At 29.1% G+C, this 23,002-nt stretch overlaps 1 protein-coding gene across 1 annotated transcript in view; it reads right to left on the bottom strand.

Annotated features, from left to right (window-relative positions):
* The window catches only part of LOC132949484 (uncharacterized), a 55,639-nt gene extending 33,327 nt beyond the window's left edge, over positions 1-22,312 (bottom strand). The window contains exon 1 of the mRNA XM_061020399.1: positions 21,660-22,312. Within this exon, the coding sequence (XP_060876382.1) occupies positions 21,660-22,154 (495 nt within the window). The 5' untranslated portion in view covers positions 22,155-22,312. The remainder of the gene's footprint in view (positions 1-21,659) is intronic.
* Positions 22,313-23,002: the final 690 nt, after the last annotated feature.

Raw genomic sequence — 23,002 nt, 5'->3', positions numbered from 1 at the left:
AAAAAAAATCCCTCACCCATACCTCCACACACTTATTTCTGCAGAGCACCAACCGGCTTTATTTAATAATTTATCGGATCCCTGTGACGTTAATGAAACCACACCGACTGTAGACGCGTTGGGACATCATTTAATAATAATATCAATTCAAATATTATAATAATATGTGCCCATTAAAATAGTATAATACTTATATGAAAAGTACACCGCATCGTGAGTTCTATAAAGTGTTCTAGACATGGGGTTTTTTTTTTACAAAATATAGAACACCAAAAACATTATGATAATAAGTAATAATATCAAACACAGTCACGACATTCAAATAATATACCTCCGAAACGATAGCAGAGACATTTCGACAGAAATTGTTACTACATAGAAACTTTACAGTACGCTAAGTACGAAGCGAATACAGATATATGCGATTAACCAATTTAATTTGACGAATAATCGTTAAAAAGAAAACGATACTAACAGTATTGAAATATTGGTATTGAAATAATAAATAATGTCTAATTCTATTATAATATCGAAATGATTACTTTGTTATCTACATAATAGGATGAACCAGAAAACCATCCATTGAGATTGTAATCTAGTTTTTATAGTATTTATTTTCCATTAAATATAGGTATGACATATTATTTTTCGTAATTTTGGTTTAAAACGAGTCGCAGGAAGTTATAAGTTTTAACGATACGTATTTAATCTTGTTATTTAAAAATATATATTACATCATCCATGCACCACATTATGTATAATATTATTTTATATTTAAATGTGGGTTTTAAGTCTACAAGTTCTGTTTAAAAGTACCCATTTAAATAAAAATATAACATTTTTCAACAGAATTATAATAGTTTACGAAACTTATATATTACTCAAGACACGCGTTCACTACTTATATTAAGTATTTTATTATATAATTTCAAAAAATATAAAATAAATAATATCGTGTCTTGTTACTTAACTCCTATCCTATATACGTACAGTAAATACAAATATAATGTCTATTATATTACGCGGTTACGTGGCGTAAAATGACTACAATGGAAAATGAAAAAAAAAGTATTGCAAACATATTTTCTACATCCATAAAGTATAAAGTGAAATATTTACTTTAGGAAAATCAATAACCATACGCTCAAAGTTTATTGAAAATGTAAGAAAAGAGAAAGTTACAAAAGCCTGTGTATAATATAAAACGACCCTAATCCCAGAAAATCAGAAAAAAATAAATAAAAATAAATTATAATACATAATATATTGTGTCCCATTGATATATTCTTAAAAGTTTTGAAGATTTTTTTATGAAAACGACGTCATACCCGTATGTGTTGTCTCAGTATTATTAAAGAATAGTATAGTAAATTTTAAGTTCAAAAGAATACATTTTACATAGTTGCTTTTAATATTATAGTCAATAAATTGACCTATTATCAAGGATAAAAAAAATTTATTACCATTTTAGGGTTTTACCTTTATGATATTTCAATAATTTTAAAGCAAGTTATGGGCGTTTTAAAACTGTAATTTGTTTGTAGATTTTATTATGCTCAATTCCCATGAATAATTAAAATACAACAACAATTATACGTGAGGTTCTAGACAGTATTTGTAAATTTTAAATTTGATAAAAGTTCGATTAATTAATTTACTATCAAATTTAAAATAACAGAGTAAAATTGGCTAAATAATGCATCAGTTAGCCAGAGATAACACATGTAGGCGATGTCCTCTTAAGATACATTTTTAAAACCGTAAAATTCCGTATGATCATGTGAGTGGAAACGAGGGAGGAGGGATCATGAAAACAAAAAATAAGTCTAGAGTTTTAAACTTTTAGAATTGATCGGAGATGCACGCGTTCCATTATCATTTCGAACCGTCAAACAAAAATAAAAATACACAGAAAAAAAACGAAGAAAAAAAACGACATTTTACTCGTCCACAATGAAAAGCAAAAATTTTAGCCGACGAAAAAAAAACAACAAACTAAAGGATAATCTTTTAGAGTGATTTTGGCGTAAGGTAGAGAGGAAAAAAAGGAGAAAAAAATCGCGTGCGAATGGTGTCTAATGGGTATAATAATCGTATACCGTATACCTATAAGTGTGCGTGCGCGTGTAGAGTCGTTTAGTGAGGGAGGGAAAAAAGGAAAACAAACGCACACGAGATAATACGAGAGAGATAAGAACATAGGGGCGGAAATGAGGCCGCCTTCTCCTCGCCCACGCACATCCATTCCGTCCGTATCGGCGGGGCGTCAGTGGCGTGGGTTAATGTTAATTAGTGAGACCGGCGGCGGCGGTGGCAATCGTGGTCGTACAATACGGCGACCATGACCACAGTCGACGGCACCAGTGGCAGTGGCAGTGGCAGTGGTGGCAGTGGTGGCAGTGGCGACAGTGGCAGCGGTGGAGGCGGTATCGTCGACCACGACGACGGAGGGAAACGTGGCGAAATATCAATACGATATGACCCAGAATGGCGCGTACTCGTCAGACGGCAGCGGTGGCGGCGGTGGCACTGCACACCGGCGCAGGAAGGGGATGACCATGGTTGAGGAGGGGGAGGGCAGCGGCAAAGGTGTGTGGGCGGTAGCAATTTCTCAACCGATAAAATCAATGTTTTTCCGACGGCCCTAGCTCGGTGTATCGTTTTGCATAATATAATATTATAATATGATAAAGGATATAATATTATATAAATATATAATTATTAACATTAACAAATCATCGAAATTCGACGTATTTAGAAATACGACATCACTGATGCGTTCAATTAATACGTGCAACCGTATAACATTATATTAGCATTCGATCCACGATTGTCGATTTATGTAATATCATATCGATATAATGATGATTATTATATATTTAGTTATGCTGGGTCAGTAAACGATAGGTTGTAATTGAAGAATAATATACTATTATGTATAAATTACTATTATTCATTACTTATTTATTGATATGGCATAGGTATGTGCTATGCAGCCTATGCATATTAAAGTAAATATATTATAAGGCTCGAATCCTAAAGGTCCTAACTTGTTTTTATTACCGTTCCCTGTTTTTAGTTTAATATAATTATAATTTGTTCTCGTTAAATCATTTCCGGTTCACCCTTTTAAATTATTAATAAACTTAAAAATACCTAATGTACTAAATTTACATGAACCATAAAACTGCAGTTTCTCGTTATGTAAATAAAACTTTTTAGTTCTAAACTAAAAAGTATTGGTGCCTAGTGCGTACTAAATATAAAATAAAATAAACCTCTGAGAACCCAAATCTGAAAGCAATTCGTCAACCATCCGATAAAAACACTATAATCAAATATCTGTAATGACTAATTTACAGCTATTAATTATTAGTTATAATATTTTTCGATTCAGGGCGTCGGAGCAGACGCGTTTTAAACACTAAAACTTACTTCATAGAAAACATTTTCATGCCGCTTGAAATAGACATATTTTAATAATTTTGTTTATATTAGAAAGTGTGATTTTAAACACTCTATTTTAAGAAGTTTTAATAAACTTCACATATTACAAATGTTTGAGTAGATGGTATAAAATTTATTTTTCTGTCATTATTTAAAGTTAATTAAAAGTAAAATCTTCCTTTTCCACAAAAAAAAATCTGACCATTTTACGAGGCGTGATCGTTTATTCCTTTAAAGTCGTTTTCGATCATTTAAAGGGTAAATTTGTATTTTTCTGTAAGTCATAAGGTGACTGTATGACGCTACACGAAACTATAGAAAACTAACCTGCATTTTCACACCTTAATAAATAGTTAGCTCCAACAGCCTTTAGAATTTTTGTCACTCAGGTTTTTTTATTTTAGATTCTGAGCGAAGCGATGAATGTATTGATTTTACAATGATGTGTGTTTTTTTTTTTTAATTTTTTTTTTATTTTTGTGTCTGTCATCACCTTTTAGGACAGTAAAAATGCTTGGATTTTCTTCAATAGTAACTGTTCTGATAGGAAAGTGAATCTAGTTGGTACTTGGGAGGGTCAAAAGTAAAAGTTTCCCAGTAGTTTTCAAAAGCTGAAAAACAAAAGAAAAATTAAGGAAAAACGGGAATTTTTACGCAAAATCTGTTTTTGAGAAAATAGATTTTGGTTTTTGGTGTAACTCTAAAACAAATGACCGTAGGGACATGAAATTTTGACTGAATGTTTATATTAGCATTTTCTATACACCATAAAATTTTGAAAATATTTTGACTCTTTTTGAGCTGGTTACGGACATTGTCAGTCTTCAATTTTTTTAGTTTTTTTTTCTATAAATATCAATAAAATTTTATCTGTTGAGAAAAAAAGCTTGAAAATTTAATAGAAGGCTCTTAGGTTATTGTTTCATAGGTAGATAAAAAAAATTAAAAATCTTTAGTCACAGTTTTTATTTATAAGCATTTAAAGTTCAAATTTTGACAAAATACGGAAAAATCACGAAAATTAGCAAATTATTTTGAGTTGAGAATTCATAAAAATTTTTCTGTTTAAATCTAAGATTTGAAAATGTAATATAAAATTACTCATAAGCTTGTCTACCTTTATCAAAAAAAAAACGTCTACAAGAAACTTAAATTAAATTTTTATGAGCGTCTGAAATTTATATTTTTACAACATTTGATATTCACTTGATTTCTCATGTAACAATTTTCTTATTTTATTGTAATTGAAAAACAAATGACTGTAGATAACTGAAAATTTCACTGAATGTTTATATTAGCATTTTCTATACACCATAAAATTTTAAAAATATTTTGACTCTTTTTGAGCGGTTTACGGACATTGTCAGTTTTAAATTTTTTTAGTTTTTTTTTCTATAAATATGAATAAAAATTTTTTTGTTGGGTAAAAAAGCGTAAAAATTTAATATAAGGCTCCTGATATATCGTTCTAATAGCAGTTGAAAAATATTAAAAATATATAGGCACAATTTTTTTTTTATAAGCATTTAAAGTTCAAATTTTGACAACATTTATCAAATTTATAATTTATTAAATATTTTGTAGTTAAAAATGTATAAAATGTTAAACTTTTATGGCTAAGGATTGAAAATTTAAAACAAGGCTCCACGTAAATAGGTTATATATAAATTACTTTATTCACAATAATATCACCAAATATACTTGGTAATATCATAGGCTGACTGACCGTTTTCACTCAGAATCGTCTTATACAATGATATTATATCATTGAATTCAAATTTAACACCATCCATTACAGTGACCCACTTGAAACCTGCTGTATAGCAGAGCGACATCCACTTACCCACCTTTTTTTAAATGGTAATTATTCATTCAATTTTTTACTTAATTCAACAATAATATATAATAATACCCATATGAAAATTATATATATAAATTAGGCTGCTGACCGTTTTCGCTCAGAATCGTTTTTCTTATACAATGATATTATATCATTGAATTCAAATTTAACACCATACATTATAGTTACCCACTTGTAACCTACTGTACAGCAGAGCGACATCCACTTATCCACCTTTTTGAGGTTGACATCCCCCTTGTACATAAATATAAAATATATTTTCAGTCACCTATATTCAGGTTGGAAAATTATCCCAGAAAATATTATTTTATGTTCATTATAATTTTTTGAGCGTACATTTTCAATACTATCATTATAAATGGATTCCATGTTAATATTATATTATAGTAAATAATAATCGATAGCATTATACGCAAAATTAAGGGGAGGTTGTTTGACCTGGAGTGCAGGGGCCCCGTTGAAATGTATTTGTAATTTTGGAAAATTTGATAGAAATACTTATTCTATACTAATTTTGTTTTTTAAGCTGCGGGTTAACCATTTATTACCTAGAAATTGTGTATAGGACACCCATACACATTTTAATGGGTTGTATTTTTTTGGAAGTTTATAGGTAGTTATAGGTAGTTTATAAGTATAGGACCCGTAAAAACATTTAGTACAGGGGCTCAAGATTCGATGTGTGGTGCCCGCACAGAATCTTTGATAAATTTGAAGCTTCGACAATTTAAAAACACGTTATCAAGCTTAAAAGCGATTTTCTAAATGGCTTAATTGTCTTTAGCGTTCTTGTTCTGAGTACTGAGTCCATAAGATAGTTATGATCATTGATCATACTACTGTTACCTAATTCTTCTCAGTGGTAACCGTATTGAAATCATAGTCGAGACCTCGAGACAATAGAAAACGCGTAATTCCTTTTCCTCTAACACTCGCCAACCATTAATGATTCTACCGTCAACACAAAAATAATATTTTTTATGACAATATTATGTTTTTTGAAACTTATTTTTAGAATGCATATCTTGCATTTTTATTATAATATATACAAGTAAGTAATCGCCATTTAAGAAATTATTTGTTGTAAAATTTTATATTTTATACGTATATTACAATTCATAATTTTAACTATCATTATTTTTATATGGATTAGATGGCAGATATATTATATTTTATTCATTAGTATTGCAAAACTAAAGGCTGTATTGAAAATACTCCACCTTGAGGTTGAAACTTATGTTTTCTGAAAATTATTTGCATATTGATCGACAGAATATGCCATACTGTAATTTCCTGTCTACAAAACCCTTTTACTCTTTTAGCTTTGACATAATGGTTCATATTCGCGGAAAGTATACAGTTTAAATTTTCATAGCAGGCATTCAGTACCAAACGCGTTACAATAACTGGAATTTATAATTCTATGCGAGATAAGTTTTCGGGTTTTCAAAACTTGATGAAAAAAATAAAACTTATACTCCCATGTCACCTCCAATCCACACGGTTGTAACGACGACAAATAGCTACCTAATACGAGAATCGTAAAATAAAGATGCATAATAATATTATATTAAAAACTTTTTGAATTTGAAATAATTGAAAAAATTTACTGTCTCATAAATAAATGGTTTGGTGATATAATTAAGCATTCGTCGCAGGAAATCATTTTGTTTCTTTTCAATTGGGTATTTGGACACAAATATGAACGATTACCGAACACGGTAGGTAAAATAATTCTTCGTCAGAACAATAATCCAACATCAATTTTAGTACCAGTTCAATAAATTAATCACTTTATCTATATTAGGATTAGAACCTATATTTTCGTAATACGTATTTAATATTATATTACTGATACCTAGCCTAATTTAAATTAATCCAACTTAATCTATATAGGTAATGATATAATAAAATAATATCAAATAGATGCCAGCAATATACATGTATACATTTTTTTGAATCTAGGTATATTATAAAACATTTTTGTGAGTTAGTTTAAATACAAATACACTCATAATTACATTCAACGGAGCAAATGTTAATTATTATTTTTATTTATGAATATTTAATGGAATGTGTTGTAAAAATATTACTATTAAGGCATCAAATATATTATTATAATTTTTAATAAGAAATAAACTAAAAAAATGTAACCAATAAAAATAAATTAATAACTGTATATTATACGAAAGGTTGAATAATCTGTTATTAGGCATCTAGACAATTGTTTAGCTATATAGATCATGTTTATTTACTCACAATATATTGTTACATAATATATATCTACCTAACAATACTATTGGTTGAAATGTTAACGATATTTTTCATTAGTTATAAAAGCAAACGTATTTAGTGTACTAATAAATTAATCATATTAATTATTTTCTTATTTACACTATGAACAGTATCAACAGCCAAACGTATCTGTTCAAATGATAAGTTAAATAATTGTTAAGTTTAATTGTTATAACTTATAAGGAACACGTTAAAAAATTAATATTTACTATATGCGTTTCGACATGTTATTGTTTTCCCTACAAATACATTTTTTTTTCAAATCGATTCCTTTTTAAAACTTTCAATGCTTTTAACTTATCATTATACTTATCGTTTGTAGGTTTACAATTGGTATTAATATTAATTAGGGTTCGTACAATTTCGTTAGTTTAATGTTTTATGTATTGATATGGTTAATTAAAAACAAAAAAAAATCACACACAGTATCATCTAGAATTATTGGACTGTAAACTATCCATTTATTTTATGTTTTTATAACTTATACATAATGTATATCGAATGGAAATAAATCTAATTACTGATCGTATACATCGGGGAAGTGATGTTGGTCACTCGACAAAACTGTTAATTTATTTAAATTGTTTTGTTTTTGTTTCTTTAAATAGCTGTGGTGCACCTGGTTGTTAATTTTTTTTTTTGAATTTATATGGAAAAAAAATAAAAAATGCAAATACCGAAACAGTCGCTATTATATCGATATGAAAAACATCACAATGACTTAAATTGACGAATAAATGTTCACATACTAATTCAACCAACGGTCATATCCATCCCAAGTACCCAACACTATAAATAATAATCATATAATATTACTGTTGTGAAATGTTTTATTGATTTTAACTCCGTGTCCGGTGGCTATAATATTATCATGTGGTCCCTCGTGAAATTTTTGCCACCGGTGACTGTACAGTATTCCGTGCGTAATCGTCATAATATAATATAATATGATATCTAGCTACCTAACGTATGTACAACATCGCGATACGCACTTACACTGAATAATATGTGGTCGCGAACAACTCGTATATTATAATGTTATACTACACTGTGGAACAGTAATAATAATAATAATAATAATAATATCATATAATATATACGGCGCAACGATAACGGGATTTTACGATGGGACGCTGAAATAAAACACCAAGACCCGTACGGGTGTACGTAAAATGTTTTATTTCCCAAATTAAACCGATCGTAAGACGATATCCGTGCGGAAAATAAACCTTGCGCATTAATCCTATATATTGTATACTATTATAATAATATTATACACTTTGAAATACGTTTTAACGGTGAATCGTAACGTGGTTCGGAGAGGAAAATAATAATATAAGATTTGGGGAAACGCGTCCGTTTCTACGTCTGGAAGCGTGTATAAAAATACAGCGTACACTGTATTACTATAAATAATATTTTGCACAGACGTCATATTTAATAATAATAATAATAATAATAATAGTTATAATATTATGTGTAGATGATATTAATTTGTCACGCGGCGTGTCACCGTCATATTATTATTATTATTATTATTATCATGCAGCGCCGGGCGAGATGGTTATATTAAAAGTGATATACATTACCCGAGCAGAAAATTAATTTTTTCCACCCACCCCCGTCAAATAGAAATTATTAACACGATTATGATTCGTAACAAATCGTCCACGTGTTATGAGTATCAAAAAATATATATTGTATAGTATTATAATTGTATAGCCATCGTATATTCGTACGATATAAATGTGTTATGCCTGACGAGGTGACGTGACGCGGTAACTAACGAGTTTAATAAAGTGTGGTACCCATTTTCATCTTCCGGTGTTATATTATATTATGTATTTTTATAAAAATAAAAACCCAGACATGTCAACAATATTGGCAGAAAACGCGATTGAAAAACTATATTTAATTAAACGGTGATTTGCCACAATTGGTGAAATTCACTGAAAAAATGTAACTATAACGACTTTAAACTTTACGTCATGTTATTATAGCCAAGCTACTATATTTCTATACGTATACCTATTACGTTAAAAATATTGATTTTTTCTTCTATATATATACATATATATTATGTATGTTTATACATTTTAAGATAAATATGTTTTGGAGCTGGGTACAGATAATATTTTTATTTTCTAACCGATCTTGCATAACGCTTTTTTATCACCTTAGAAACAAATAAAGTGTAAAAATTAACTAATTCCCACTAGGTATATAAAATATATACAATTAATGGCAACTTATTGGTACATATTTATGATTTATAAATTTTCCGCAAGTGGAAAATATCTAGTAGTTTTTATTGAATACTTGTAAAAGTAATTTTAAGATGGTCTGGATTTTGATTAAAAAATATATAGCATCTTTAGCTTTGAGTCCTCATACCTATTACCTGTCTACCACACTACGCCTTTTTGCTTCAACTTGTCAGATTTACCAGGATCGCAAAGTTGAAACTTAAGTAAACGGTTCATAAAATACAGTTTTATGTGGAGTATAAAATTATTACAATTTTTATTCAAATATAGAACAACATTTGTAGATAATTAATTCAGCATGATTTAGATCCTAATATATTGTGCCGGGTCACATTTGCTGAGGTAATTTTCCTAGTGGTGAATATTTATAGTAAATTTGATAGTGTCTATTGAGTCTTGAGGTGTATTTGTACAATATATTACAAGATATTATATATTTTATTAATTGTGTATATCACACTAATTATAATAAAATACAATTTTAATCAACCCTTCAAAAAATCATAAATATATCAGTGTGTCACTGAAGTGCACCCCATATTTTAGCTATCGGGAAAGGGAGAGCATTAAAGTTTTAAATGAAAATATACATAATATACACCATAAATATATAATATTATAGTGGTGGGCTACCGTGTATCTCTGTTTAATTATTATTCATGTAGTTAACATTGCCACATTGAAATATAGTAAAATACAGTAGTCCGGCTATAGTGTATAAATTCTGAATTGATTTAATAGAAGGATTTAATAATGAAAAACTTTAACTGTTTCATAATTGTATAATGTAGAATGCATTCCAAAACAAATTTAACAAATTTAAGGTTACTTTTCGAGATCAAAACGATGAATTATCCAAATTATTGGATTTATATATTATGTAATATTATATTATGCATCATAAGCCCGATCACTCTTTTGATGAATGAGTAACTCAGTATGTGTGTTTAGCATTACACGTTTAAACGCAATTAACTAAAACATAAATCGCCATTAAATGTAAAATACCATCAATCGTTCAAACATGCTTGTTTAAGTGGCCATTATTAGTTAACGTGAACCAAGTTGGGAATCAGTTTCTACTTTGCGCAGACATTAGTATTAGACTTCATAAAGGATTTGTACCTATCTTACTGCAAATTATGAAATAAAACTGCCACTTCTGATGGAGAATTTTATTTTATTTTAAATGATTTAAGTCCAAAAATAATAAAATATCTATGGCACATAACATCAGAGATCAGTAAGTTGTATATGTAGATTGTATTGTATGGGTACTCAAGTTGTCCATATAATATATTTTATGTTTTAGTTTATCAAATTTTACACTCAAAGCTTATATAATTTAAAATTATAACAATACAAACATAAACTTACTGTAACCAATAAAAATTTGGTACTTTCGTTTCGTGAAAATTGTATTATATTATAAGTAAATTCGATTTCACATTCCATTTGAACACTAAAATATACACTGTAAAACGTGTGGGTTACAATGACAGGGTTCGATGTATCAATGACAATTTCAATATACTTGTCGGTATTGAAAAATGAAGTACCCAAGATAGTATTTATAATGCATAAATATATTTTAGTTTGAACTAAAACCAAAATGTTGTTCCAAGTCTTTGCGCAGATCAGCTGAATATCATATTGGCACATAACATTATATTATGGACAATTATTATTTATTAGTACTTATTACTCTCAAGAACTAGTATAATAATATATTTATATGTGATATATAATATAATGATCTATCATGTAAAAAGCAATGATTTCATATCTCAACTTAAACTGCTTTATCATCATCATCAGTCAATTCTTTGATCACTACAAGTTATAGGTTGCATTAAATCAATAATTAATAAATAATAATATTCAAGTGGGATTCCTGTCATGATGGGATACCTGGAAATAGAACAGCAGACTTAGTAGCCAACGAAGTCACCTGATCTCAGTATTTTACAAAAACAAACTTAAATACAACGTCAGATACACTTCAGTTAACTTGTTTAAAAGAAAACGAATGGGAATAACTAATTTTTCTCAAACAAACTAAGAATTAAAAACAAAAACAAGACATTAATAACATGAAAATATCCCGTTAGATTAAATTCAAAAAGGAAGTAATAACCTCATGATTAAGAATAGTTATCTAATTCACACCTACTTATCAGCAAAGAACCGGCACTAGAATACTGTGCTTAGGTTGGGGGATCTGATATAGTAACTTATATAATGAAAGCCTTTACAACGCCTAAATACACTGAAGAACTTAACAGATTCAACAGTTTATCTCCGATTGTAAATACGACTAGCATTCCACGAAGAAGCGTAACGAAGCAATCTTTATATATATATATATATATTTTTTTTTATAAACTTAAGCCAACAATATTAAAACACTGTACAAATCATCCTTTCATTTAATTATGTAACAGGTTATAACTTGTGTTTAACTTGAATCAAAAGTAGGATAATGCCAGCGATGTCAATAGAATAAAGAATTATATATACATAATAATATATAGGTACACATACACATAACATAATATACACTTTTAATATTATTTGTATTCACCATGAGATATAACATTGTAAGCTATACAATTTCGATGAATATAAGAATATAATAAACTGTTTATTAGAATTCTGTCGTTATCACATATTATGGACATGTAGCCCGAGTCTGTAATATTGTTATGATCATATTGTATTCATGTGTCATACATTTTTCCTAAGCTAGGCTGTTACAAATTAAAATCCCAAAACCGGTATTTTTTAGTTATCGATTTTTAACAATCGTATATTATAATATTGTACATTATACTATAATTTAATTTAACAGTTAAATATTTCAAGTCTAAAAGCCTTATTAAAAAAGTGTCAAATTCAGGCGTGGTGATCGCGTGGCATAAACGTAGCACGCTACTCAATATTTTCCACTTCAAAGAAAATTTATGAATCATAAAATATATTATGTATAAATAAGTTACAATTAATTATTGTATAATATATACCTAGTGGGAATTATAGGCTTACATTTTATTCGTTTCTACCATGATAAGCAAAGCGTTACGCAAAATCGCAGTTAGAAAATAAAAATATCTGTGCTCGGCCCAAAAAAATATTTATGCTAAAATCTAGTTAATCTATATTTAGACGAGTCGAATTATGATGAATACAAATGTGTATAATATAGGTTAGGTATAAGCCGATTGTCGTAAAAATATATACCTACTGCTCGATAAACCATCGGAAAAAAATCATAAAACATTATTAGAGAACCACATCTAACTACGCATTTGTAGGGGACACGCAATTGGAGATCTACGATACCGATCTATAGCGAATCACTGGTATTCAAACTTTATCGCGGAACTTTGAGCGTCCTATTTACAAGATTAGGTTGTTACTAATAATATTCTAATATCACACATAATTTACAGTAATTGTTCGTTAACTTACAGCAATATTGACAGTATAATCTTTATAAATACGAACTGTGGAAGTTATTTATTTATTTTTTGGTTTTGAATCAACAATACTCTGGCCGAGAAGTCCGGCGATTAACATTATCGCCGTTGTCGTTTTAACAAATCGCACGCCTTTATTATTGACCATTAACGAACTTGGTCTATTGTATTATTGTTATTATTATTATAGCGATTACAATCGGTTTATATCGTTCCGTGCAATAATTTACGATAACAGCACAAAATGTGTGTACAATATATTAATATGACTCATATTGTTATCATCATCGTCAGCATATGGCTGTAGTTGAACTACGCTGTGTGGAAACTGGAAAATATAAACGAAACAGATCGTCCAAAGTCTTCACATCGATTTCGTTCATGTGTGTGCGTCATACCCGGCACGGGGTAAGAAACGGCTGGCGATGCGTTTGTTAATTCAAAGGCTATACGTCCTTGATAATATACAAATTGCCAAAGCTTGTTAGACCACCCGACCGTGTGATTGTGAAACGCTACATTTTGCCCATTTGTTGAGTTTCCGATCGGTTAACGGCAACTTGTTTAGCATTCAACCGTACAGTAGGCTTAACCTAACCTAACCTTATACTATGTAGGTATATAAATGTATAATAATATTGTAAAAGATTATAATATTGGCTTAACGTTTTTTTTCTTTCCTCTACGCCGTGTGATCTTATAAGCGCCTCCCTGGCCTAATAATAATTGCCCGTTCTGATTTATTATGTAAAACAATATGATTGATAATTATATTATACTTTAGGGGTACTCGTAGTTATAACACCTAATATTATTATACGTTTATTATTCCGACTTATTTGGCCATCTATATAATATACGTCGTATATCTAAATAACAAATATGTATTGAGCATTGTTTTCCAACTGAAACAAACACATTCGAGTAATTTATTATTTAAATTGTTTGGATCTTTTCATAACATATTATTATACTGCACCTACGACAAATCCGACTATTAGGAGTACGTATGCCATTTTCATATAATTATAAAAAAACATGTACGTATACTGTCTGTGTGCGTGTGTGTGTTATTCTTATATCATAACAAAATCAAGTTTATATTATTAAAAAAGTAAATTGAGTAACAATTTGTATTTTGCATGACGATCTCGACTGGCACAAACGACTTTAAAAAAATTAGGTACAAGGTAAAGAGAGCCCACCGCTCACATGTAATAATATGACGAGTGAGTTACGATGGTCATTCGTTTTCCTTAAACTGCCTACGAATATTGACCAACTTTGTTCGTAATAATATAATATAATACGCCGCTGAAAAAGCTGCCGCACCCAACGAGAAAATTGTATTCGTAATATAATAAAGAAATATTGTTAGGACAGTAGAAATGACCATAGGATGCTAGCGGTTATCTAACAACAATACCGTGACAGACATTGTTTGCAAGAAAAAATAATACTATACTTCACGAGGCCGTTAATTTTATATTTGGGTTTTTTTTTCTCGTTATCACATCTCGTCGTAAAAATCTATGTTCACTATTATTAAAGGATAAAACCATGCGAAACCATAGATTAGTGCACGCACTATACTCTTTTTACTTCCACTACTGGCGTCTGCTGTACAATAGTATATAATATAATAAAATGTTATTATGTTTGATCGCATTTTATGCTTTGCACCGCTTTTAATCCCCCATTTTCGGGGTTTCGTCTTTTACTGTATTTTTTCCATTTTTTTCACTAGGACGACGACGTGCTTCCCTTACATTTTTTATCGCGAGTGCTCTCGGGATATAAGCCGCCATTCTAAAATATGCATCAAATTAATCGGTGGCCCGGGAACGACCTAAAAGCCTCTCGGGGTCCTCCGGCGTGCATGCATGTGTATATAATAATAATAATAATAATAATAATAATAATAATAATATTACGTATAATGCAGGGCGATATTAAACCCGAGCGGAAAGTTTTTAACGTTCTAACTTGCCAGACCGTTTTATTTTATTAGCGCTCGTGCCTATACGCAAACCGAACTTTACTCCGGAAATCCTATATAACTTATCCATTTTTCCATCGACTATTATATGCTTCGCGTGGTTAGTATGCATTGTAAATAACGCACGTATCGCATACGGCCTCACACCATTATCGTGAACTCGAATGTACAACAATAAAAAATATCCTACCTGTCCGTCATCACATAAAATCTATATTGATTTATAAAATTAATTGTATTGAATTCTTACACTGAGATTAATTTTATGGTATTAATGTATGCTTCACAACGCTGTATAGGACATAGACACATATTATTAAAATTGAGGAGGTAATGGAAATTAATATGAATACAATTTTAAATTTTATACTAATTAATATTTAAATTAAAATAATAAGGTACTTAATGCGAATTACAACTACAAATATTAGACGCACCATAACAAATTACCTATAATATAGTTTATAATAATAGGTATTGTAAAAGAAATTGGTGGATAACTTTAAGAACTATATAAGGTCTTTTATTCTTGATGCAGACATATAATAGTATTCGACAATTATATGGCCCACACAATTAATGTGAAGTAATTAGGAACAAAATTATTCGAATACATAACAGTATTATTAAAAACAAACAAACAAACAATTGAGTTTTTAACTAATTATTTTACGCACCATCGATAATATTATTTGATTTAGTGTAATAGTTGAGTAACATTTAAAACTTTCGTAATATGACTTTCAGCTCATAATTTTTCATCATTTGACAGTGATCTAATAATTCAAAAGTTATCACCATATTGTTATAATTATGAAATGTCCATTGAAAAATATCTATAATATAAAATATATTATAAATATCCATATATTTTTATAGTAAGTAAAAGTTAATTACGAAAGAAACATAATTGGTCCCAACAATAATGTTTAAATTATTATATTTTTTTAAATTAAATTAAATTTTTAGAAAAAACAAAATTATTCACATCGATTGCATATATATATATATTACTTTATAAGCTAACATACATGGAAAATTTCTATGAATGTCCAACATGGAAACAATTAATAACATTAATAACATACATTTAAACAATAATATGTTTACAGAAACACATATTATGCTGCTATAAATCTTATGATAACTTGATTTATATATATTTTTAATGTTGTTTAAGTTTTAATCTTTAAACAAATATGAAATGTATTTCTATACAAGTATATAACTATTATATTATTATATACTAAGACATAAAATGATTGTTCTAAATTATCATTTGGTATTTACTATTTAATAACCATTAACATAAATGGTAATACTATTACTAAACCATGTATAGGTACTGAACAAAAAGTAATAGTTAAGCCATTTTTAAATTAAGTGGATATAACGTAAACATTATTAAAGTGTACGAGTTAATGGGATTTTAGATTGGCTTATTAAAATTTGGTTGTATATAAATTTGTGTATAGTATAAGATAATACTCTCATGGCATTTAGCTATTTACAAATAAAATCTTTTTTTTAAAATACTTAGCATTATATTAAACAGGGCAATAAGTTTTTTTTCACATTGATTATGCGATAGAACCTATTATACCAAATTATCTAATAATTAGATTTTATAATACACTAAATAATTATTTCTGTTATAACTTATAATTGAAAAAATAAACCATCGATATTACGAACATTTACACCGGTAAATTTCATAAAAACAATATAATTATTTAAGTGATTATAATTGTTAAGCTAATGACTGGTGACAAAAAAAGAAATTCATGTTGAATATTCAACTTATGGATATGAAATATGGATTGATACGCGTGGAGTTATTATATTCCAGTCAGTGTTTACCGATGGGCGATGACAAACTAAAGCACCATATAATTTAAAATAGCCCCTCATTTCCCGCAGAATCACTATAATTACGCAATGGCATGTAATTTCGAATCCACGCCTTTGCGAAGACCAGAACACGTAATAAATATGTGTTTAAGTGTTTTGTCTCATCGTCTAACATATCGATACATTTCTATAATGCGTAATATACGGTGCGTCGGTGTGCCATCAAACCAAATATACGTTGAATCGTGATAACGCCGTTTTACTCCAATAATACCAAAAGTGTTCTTAGAGTTTAATACTATAATAGGTAGTAATTTTATAGACTCTAAAGTGGTGATTGTGTGTAAAGGGATGTACACTAAGATATCACTTGGACATTTGCCAATGGCCAATTTGTTCAGCAATAACAAAAAAAAAATAACAAGAATAATAGAAAAACATATTGTTACTGGTGAATCACTTTAATAATTATATGAAAGACTTTAAGCTAACAACAATTGTATTGAAGCAATTTAATTTTAAACAGTTTTTTTGTGGTATTATACAACTTTCTAGAAAATCTGTTTCTAAAAATACTGCTGGAAGAATAACGCAACATTATCCTATACGTCTTAAGCAACGTTGGATGAAGCGAGAAGAGTTCTTAACCTCAACAGTATCTATAACACATTATATCTATTATTTATTACATTATTGGCGTGAGAAATATGAAATAATATTTATTTTTTAATTTTTTTTATTTCCATTTAATATAATACTTAGTTAAATACCTACAAATCCTATTGATATTCAAAAAAATAATTGAAATTCCAAATATTATGTTCGCGATCCATATTTAATCCTTCAAAGAATATTTATATAATAAAAGGAGATATTAAATATATTGCAATTTAAATTTTTTCGTTTTCAATTCAATTTTATTTTTCTTAAGAGATATAATATTTTAATAAAACCTGACCATACATTTATGGGAAAAAGTGTACTTCTGTTTAAAAAAAAAAAGTCTTTGAAAAAAATAAACAAGGGAATGAAAGATAGAGAATATTGTTAGATTGTGGCGATTTCTATTCAATGTCAGGCAAACAAACAAATACAACACAACAATATATTTTATGTCATTTTTCTTACTATAATAGTTGACGGGTAATTTTCTTTCACACGCCCACGACATTGGTGTTTACTGGAATAACCTTGTGCTCGTCAAGACAAATTTATCGACAAATATTGAAAATATAGAAAATTATGGCTAAAGAAGTATTAGCTATAAATACTGTTAATCAACCATTCCATTGAGTAAAAATTCCATTTCGTTAAATTTTCAATCTTCCAATGATCCTAAAAAATGTACGTTTAATATTGTTCAGATGATTTGTTATTTTTTTAATCATTAGACATTACCATCATCTGTTTTGTTTACAAATTAATTATGTTTATAATTTTAATAGTGGCATACAATGACAGTAGTACATACATACTAACCACCAGACAAAAAATATATTTTTCGCATTTTTTATAGACCCAACCAAAAAAATAAAACGCATGTTTGTTAGTACTTCGTATACCGAAAGTCGTATCAACAAAACTTTAAGTTTAAAATGTATACCTAAATAAATATACTATTTTGGTTATTTTTGTTGATGTACATTTTAAATTCCAAAAGTTAATTTGTGATAATTTACAACATGTGCTAAATATTTATTTTAGATTAATGTTAAACGCATTAATATCACAATCACAGTAAAATATAATAGCGGTGGTTTCTTTCAAATTAAGAAATAAACAAAAAAGTTTTTCAAAGTAGATGTTTTTAATTTTTGTTCCATATTTTCTTATTTATTTTATGTACTAAAGGCTATTTAAAAACCAAACCTTGCAAATTACTTCTTGTTATGATATTATGTACAGTGTGCATTACCTTAAATTATGACTACTAAAACTTTGTAGAGGACTTAATAGAATCTTTTAAAAATTACTTTATATTAGTCAGTCATAACTCTTTTTTTTAGAACGCTGAATAAATTAAAAATCAAATTAAAATATAATGTTTAAGGCATTATAAATTATACGATAATCGTATTTGTTATTTAGAAAAAATTACATTAAACATTATCATACTTGTATATGGGTATAATATTTTGTTTGAAGCTAATGTGATTATAATATTATCTTTATAACTGCGAAAACTAATTCGTATAACATAATTTATAAACCGTGTAATGTAATTTATTGTGGCTCGACTGATTTTTGTTTGGGATTTCTAGTCACGTTCTGTACTTCTACATGCAAGTAAACTATAAAAGCCTTAAGTTTAATGAAATAATAGACTGAGTGAAACATCATAAAATGTCGGTTCCATAAACTTTAGAAAAAAATATTTTTAAGTTTTAACCTTCTTCTTTCTTTTCTACGGTTGCAAAACTAAAATGATGAGTACTGTTATTATTTTTGTTTATGTGTTTTTAAATAAATTAAAGATAATAACATTATTAAATGAAATTCAAAATTATTTTTATAAGTTGTATAGTTATTTTTGAATTTAAAACTGTACTCTACATTAGGCTAGGTAACTACCCATAACAGAGTATAAAGCAATATTTCTTTTTTTTTAATTCTGAATAAAAATATATAAAGCAGAATCAAAGGTATAATTATAGATTATAGGACCTTTGTAGAAATGAACCCTAAATCAATTTATTGGGCAAATACAGTTTTTGTTTTTTAATTAAAAACTCGACATTAATATTAATTCTATCTGTGATGGTTGGTATTATTATTATTGGTGAGTCTCGGCTTCTGGGTGATTGGCTAAAAATTTACCACTAATATATTGTGAACTTTTTATATTTTATAAAATTGTAGTAATGATTTTACTTTGGAAACTACTTGATTAAACATTTATTCGTGTTGGTTTTAAATAATATGTGTTAAATATAATATATTATGTAACAATTATAAATATTACAATAATTTATGAATTATTGGACTAGTGTGTTAGTCGTATATGTATACTCGTATCATCTTGCCCTAGTCATTGGAAACGTATGGTTAAACTCCACAATTGACTCAAGTATCTGAACAGTGAAATTTAATTGTATTTAGCTAAAAAATAAAATCGATTCTAAAAATTCTTTCTTTTCAGTTACCAACATTATTTGCTATGTAATTTGTTAGATATACAAATAATAATAACCGTTCTAGTATAAATATTACGGTACCTACCTAACATTCTGTGGTGAAAAATAGAAATTCCAAGTTTGTCTGATGTTTTTAAAACATAGCCATAATCTATTGTATACACGCAATTTAAATTTTGTAACAGATCACCACAATATATTATTATATTATATATAAATAAAAAAGAAAATCTTTTAAATATATAGTTTAATAGATGCGTTCGTATTACCTATAAATGATATTAAAATATGTAACAATGCTAACATTGCTATTTAAATCGTATTTTTTAGTTTTATAATAATACGTATGATAAAAAACAATTTTAATACAACAGTTGATTCTGAAGTTTCTCTGATTAATTCTATATTTTAACCACCAATTAAGATTTTAGGCAGTCAACTTTTAATACGATGTGACAATGGGATCATTCCAATTTAAAAATGGTTTTTAAACAATTCCATAACAATAACCAAATACAATATAATTTTATTATTACATACTTTTACAAAAATAAATGAGATGTATGTTTAAATTAGATTTACTGATTTTATTCACAAACAGTAAAATAAATAACTAGTATAGACGCTCACTGGTATGAAATAATTATAAAACTAATTTAAATATTTCAACTTCCGAATTAATAGAAACACAAATGAAGGATAATATAATAATATGTCTGATAATTATCTAATAATATTTTGTTGGTGCAATTATTATTATTTGTATAATGAAATTACATAAAATATAAATTCTTAGAAAAACATAATTTATCCAACGCATAGTTGAATTTAGTTTCATTTTAAAATACCAAATTATAAAACTAATTTTCACTATTCACAATAATCGAATAACTACTGTTATAAATTGAATTATATGGATCTTGGAAAATAAAGTAAGTACCAAACAATTTTAATTATAATAAACTACATTGATTAAATTGTATAAATATATTGTATACATTAATTATACTTAAGATCAATAATTAGTATGCCAGTGTATTTTTAGGTGTTATTATCACTTACAAAATGTACAAATACATTTACGTTATAAAAATATAATTGAGTAAATTGAATTGAATAAAACACAATAAACTATGAATTATAACTTAATTTCCAAAATATCGATGGCATATTATTTTTCCCTGAGACAGTATTTTAAAATGTAGTGCTCGTGAAAAATAACTAACGCCCAGAGGGTTCTCGATAGGCAAAAGATGCCTAGCCCGAAAATGTTCATAATTATTGTTCATAATATTCCAATTACAATAAATTGTGGTTATCGCTTACCTTCTTGTAGAACCTCGAGTTGGTCACCTTGTGAAACCCCTTGCGGAACGTCACGTGATAGTCGTCTTGTTCGGCGAATTTGAACAGTATGCCCGTGGCTGTCCTGGTCACCGAGTACGGTCCTCTGTAGTTCATCTTCTCGCATATGGCCGTCGCCTTCTCCAGGTTCAGTTCGTTGCTGGGCGTGATGAGGAACGCGCCCTTGGCCAGAAAGTGTCCAGAGTCGGACAGCTCGGACAGTCGGTCGTCGTCGTCGTCGCCGTCGTCGTCATCGTCGTGGTGGTCTCCGTCCCTGCCGCCGCGATAGTCGGTCCGCCGACGGCGATCTACCGTGGTTGCGGTACCACGCCTGTTGTATGTACCGTAACCAGACGACACCGCCGCCGACTTATCGACCGCGGACTGCGGCGACGGTGACAGAGGACCTCCGGCCGTCGATTTCTGCATGCCGCCGCCGCCGCCGCCGCTCGGACCGGTCATCGAGGAGCTCATCATCGTCGTGGTTGTCGACAAGTAATATAATCAACGACAAAATTTTTAGGTATATCCTTTAGGCCAGGTAATATTATGCGGTTGACGACGCGCCGAAACGGATTGCGGTGGACTACAGCGGCCCGAACGTTCGTCCTTATATAAGACCCGATTTTCAGCCGCCGTAAAGTAGGGATTTTATTATTATTATTATCATCATCATCATCATCGTTATTGTCGTTCCGTATTAGCGTTTCACGGCCGACACCGTGAGGTAATCGGTATTTTTGGGTGCGTCGGCGGCGGCGGTGTTCTATAACCGTATTAAATAATAATAATAATAATAATAAAGACGACGACAGTAAATTCACTGCAGACATGGGTGCGACATTCAATTGGAAGTCTATAGCTCCTCCGCAGCGGATGCTGACATTACCGGGGCAATTGAAAACAAAAAAAAAAAAACAGAGAAATAAAAATAGGAGCGTACCCACCTACGGCGTGTGTGCGCACTACCGTTAAACGGAGAGAATTATATGACTACATCACGACGTACCTATATATATACGTGTTGGATGTATTCGTGGTTTCTCGGGGAAATAGCTCCCCCGGCTTTGCACACAATAATAATGTATAATATTTAAGATGGTACGTCAGTGTGGGAAATAGATTGGTTAGGTCCATAATAGGTACTACTGTATTACTGTGTTGTTGTTAAGACATCAAAGTACAATGATATTTTCATTCCTGCTGCTGCGATATCTCGACGCGTTAGAAATTCGTATATTTTTTCTAATCAGAAACTAGCAATATGGTTAATAACATATTATATAATATAATATATTAATCATAATATTTATTTGCGATTTGGC

Source organism: Metopolophium dirhodum, chromosome 7 (assembly GCF_019925205.1).
Source record: "Metopolophium dirhodum isolate CAU chromosome 7, ASM1992520v1, whole genome shotgun sequence".
Classification (NCBI taxonomy): domain Eukaryota; kingdom Metazoa; phylum Arthropoda; class Insecta; order Hemiptera; family Aphididae; genus Metopolophium; species Metopolophium dirhodum.
This window is presented reverse-complemented; position numbering and strand designations above follow the sequence as displayed.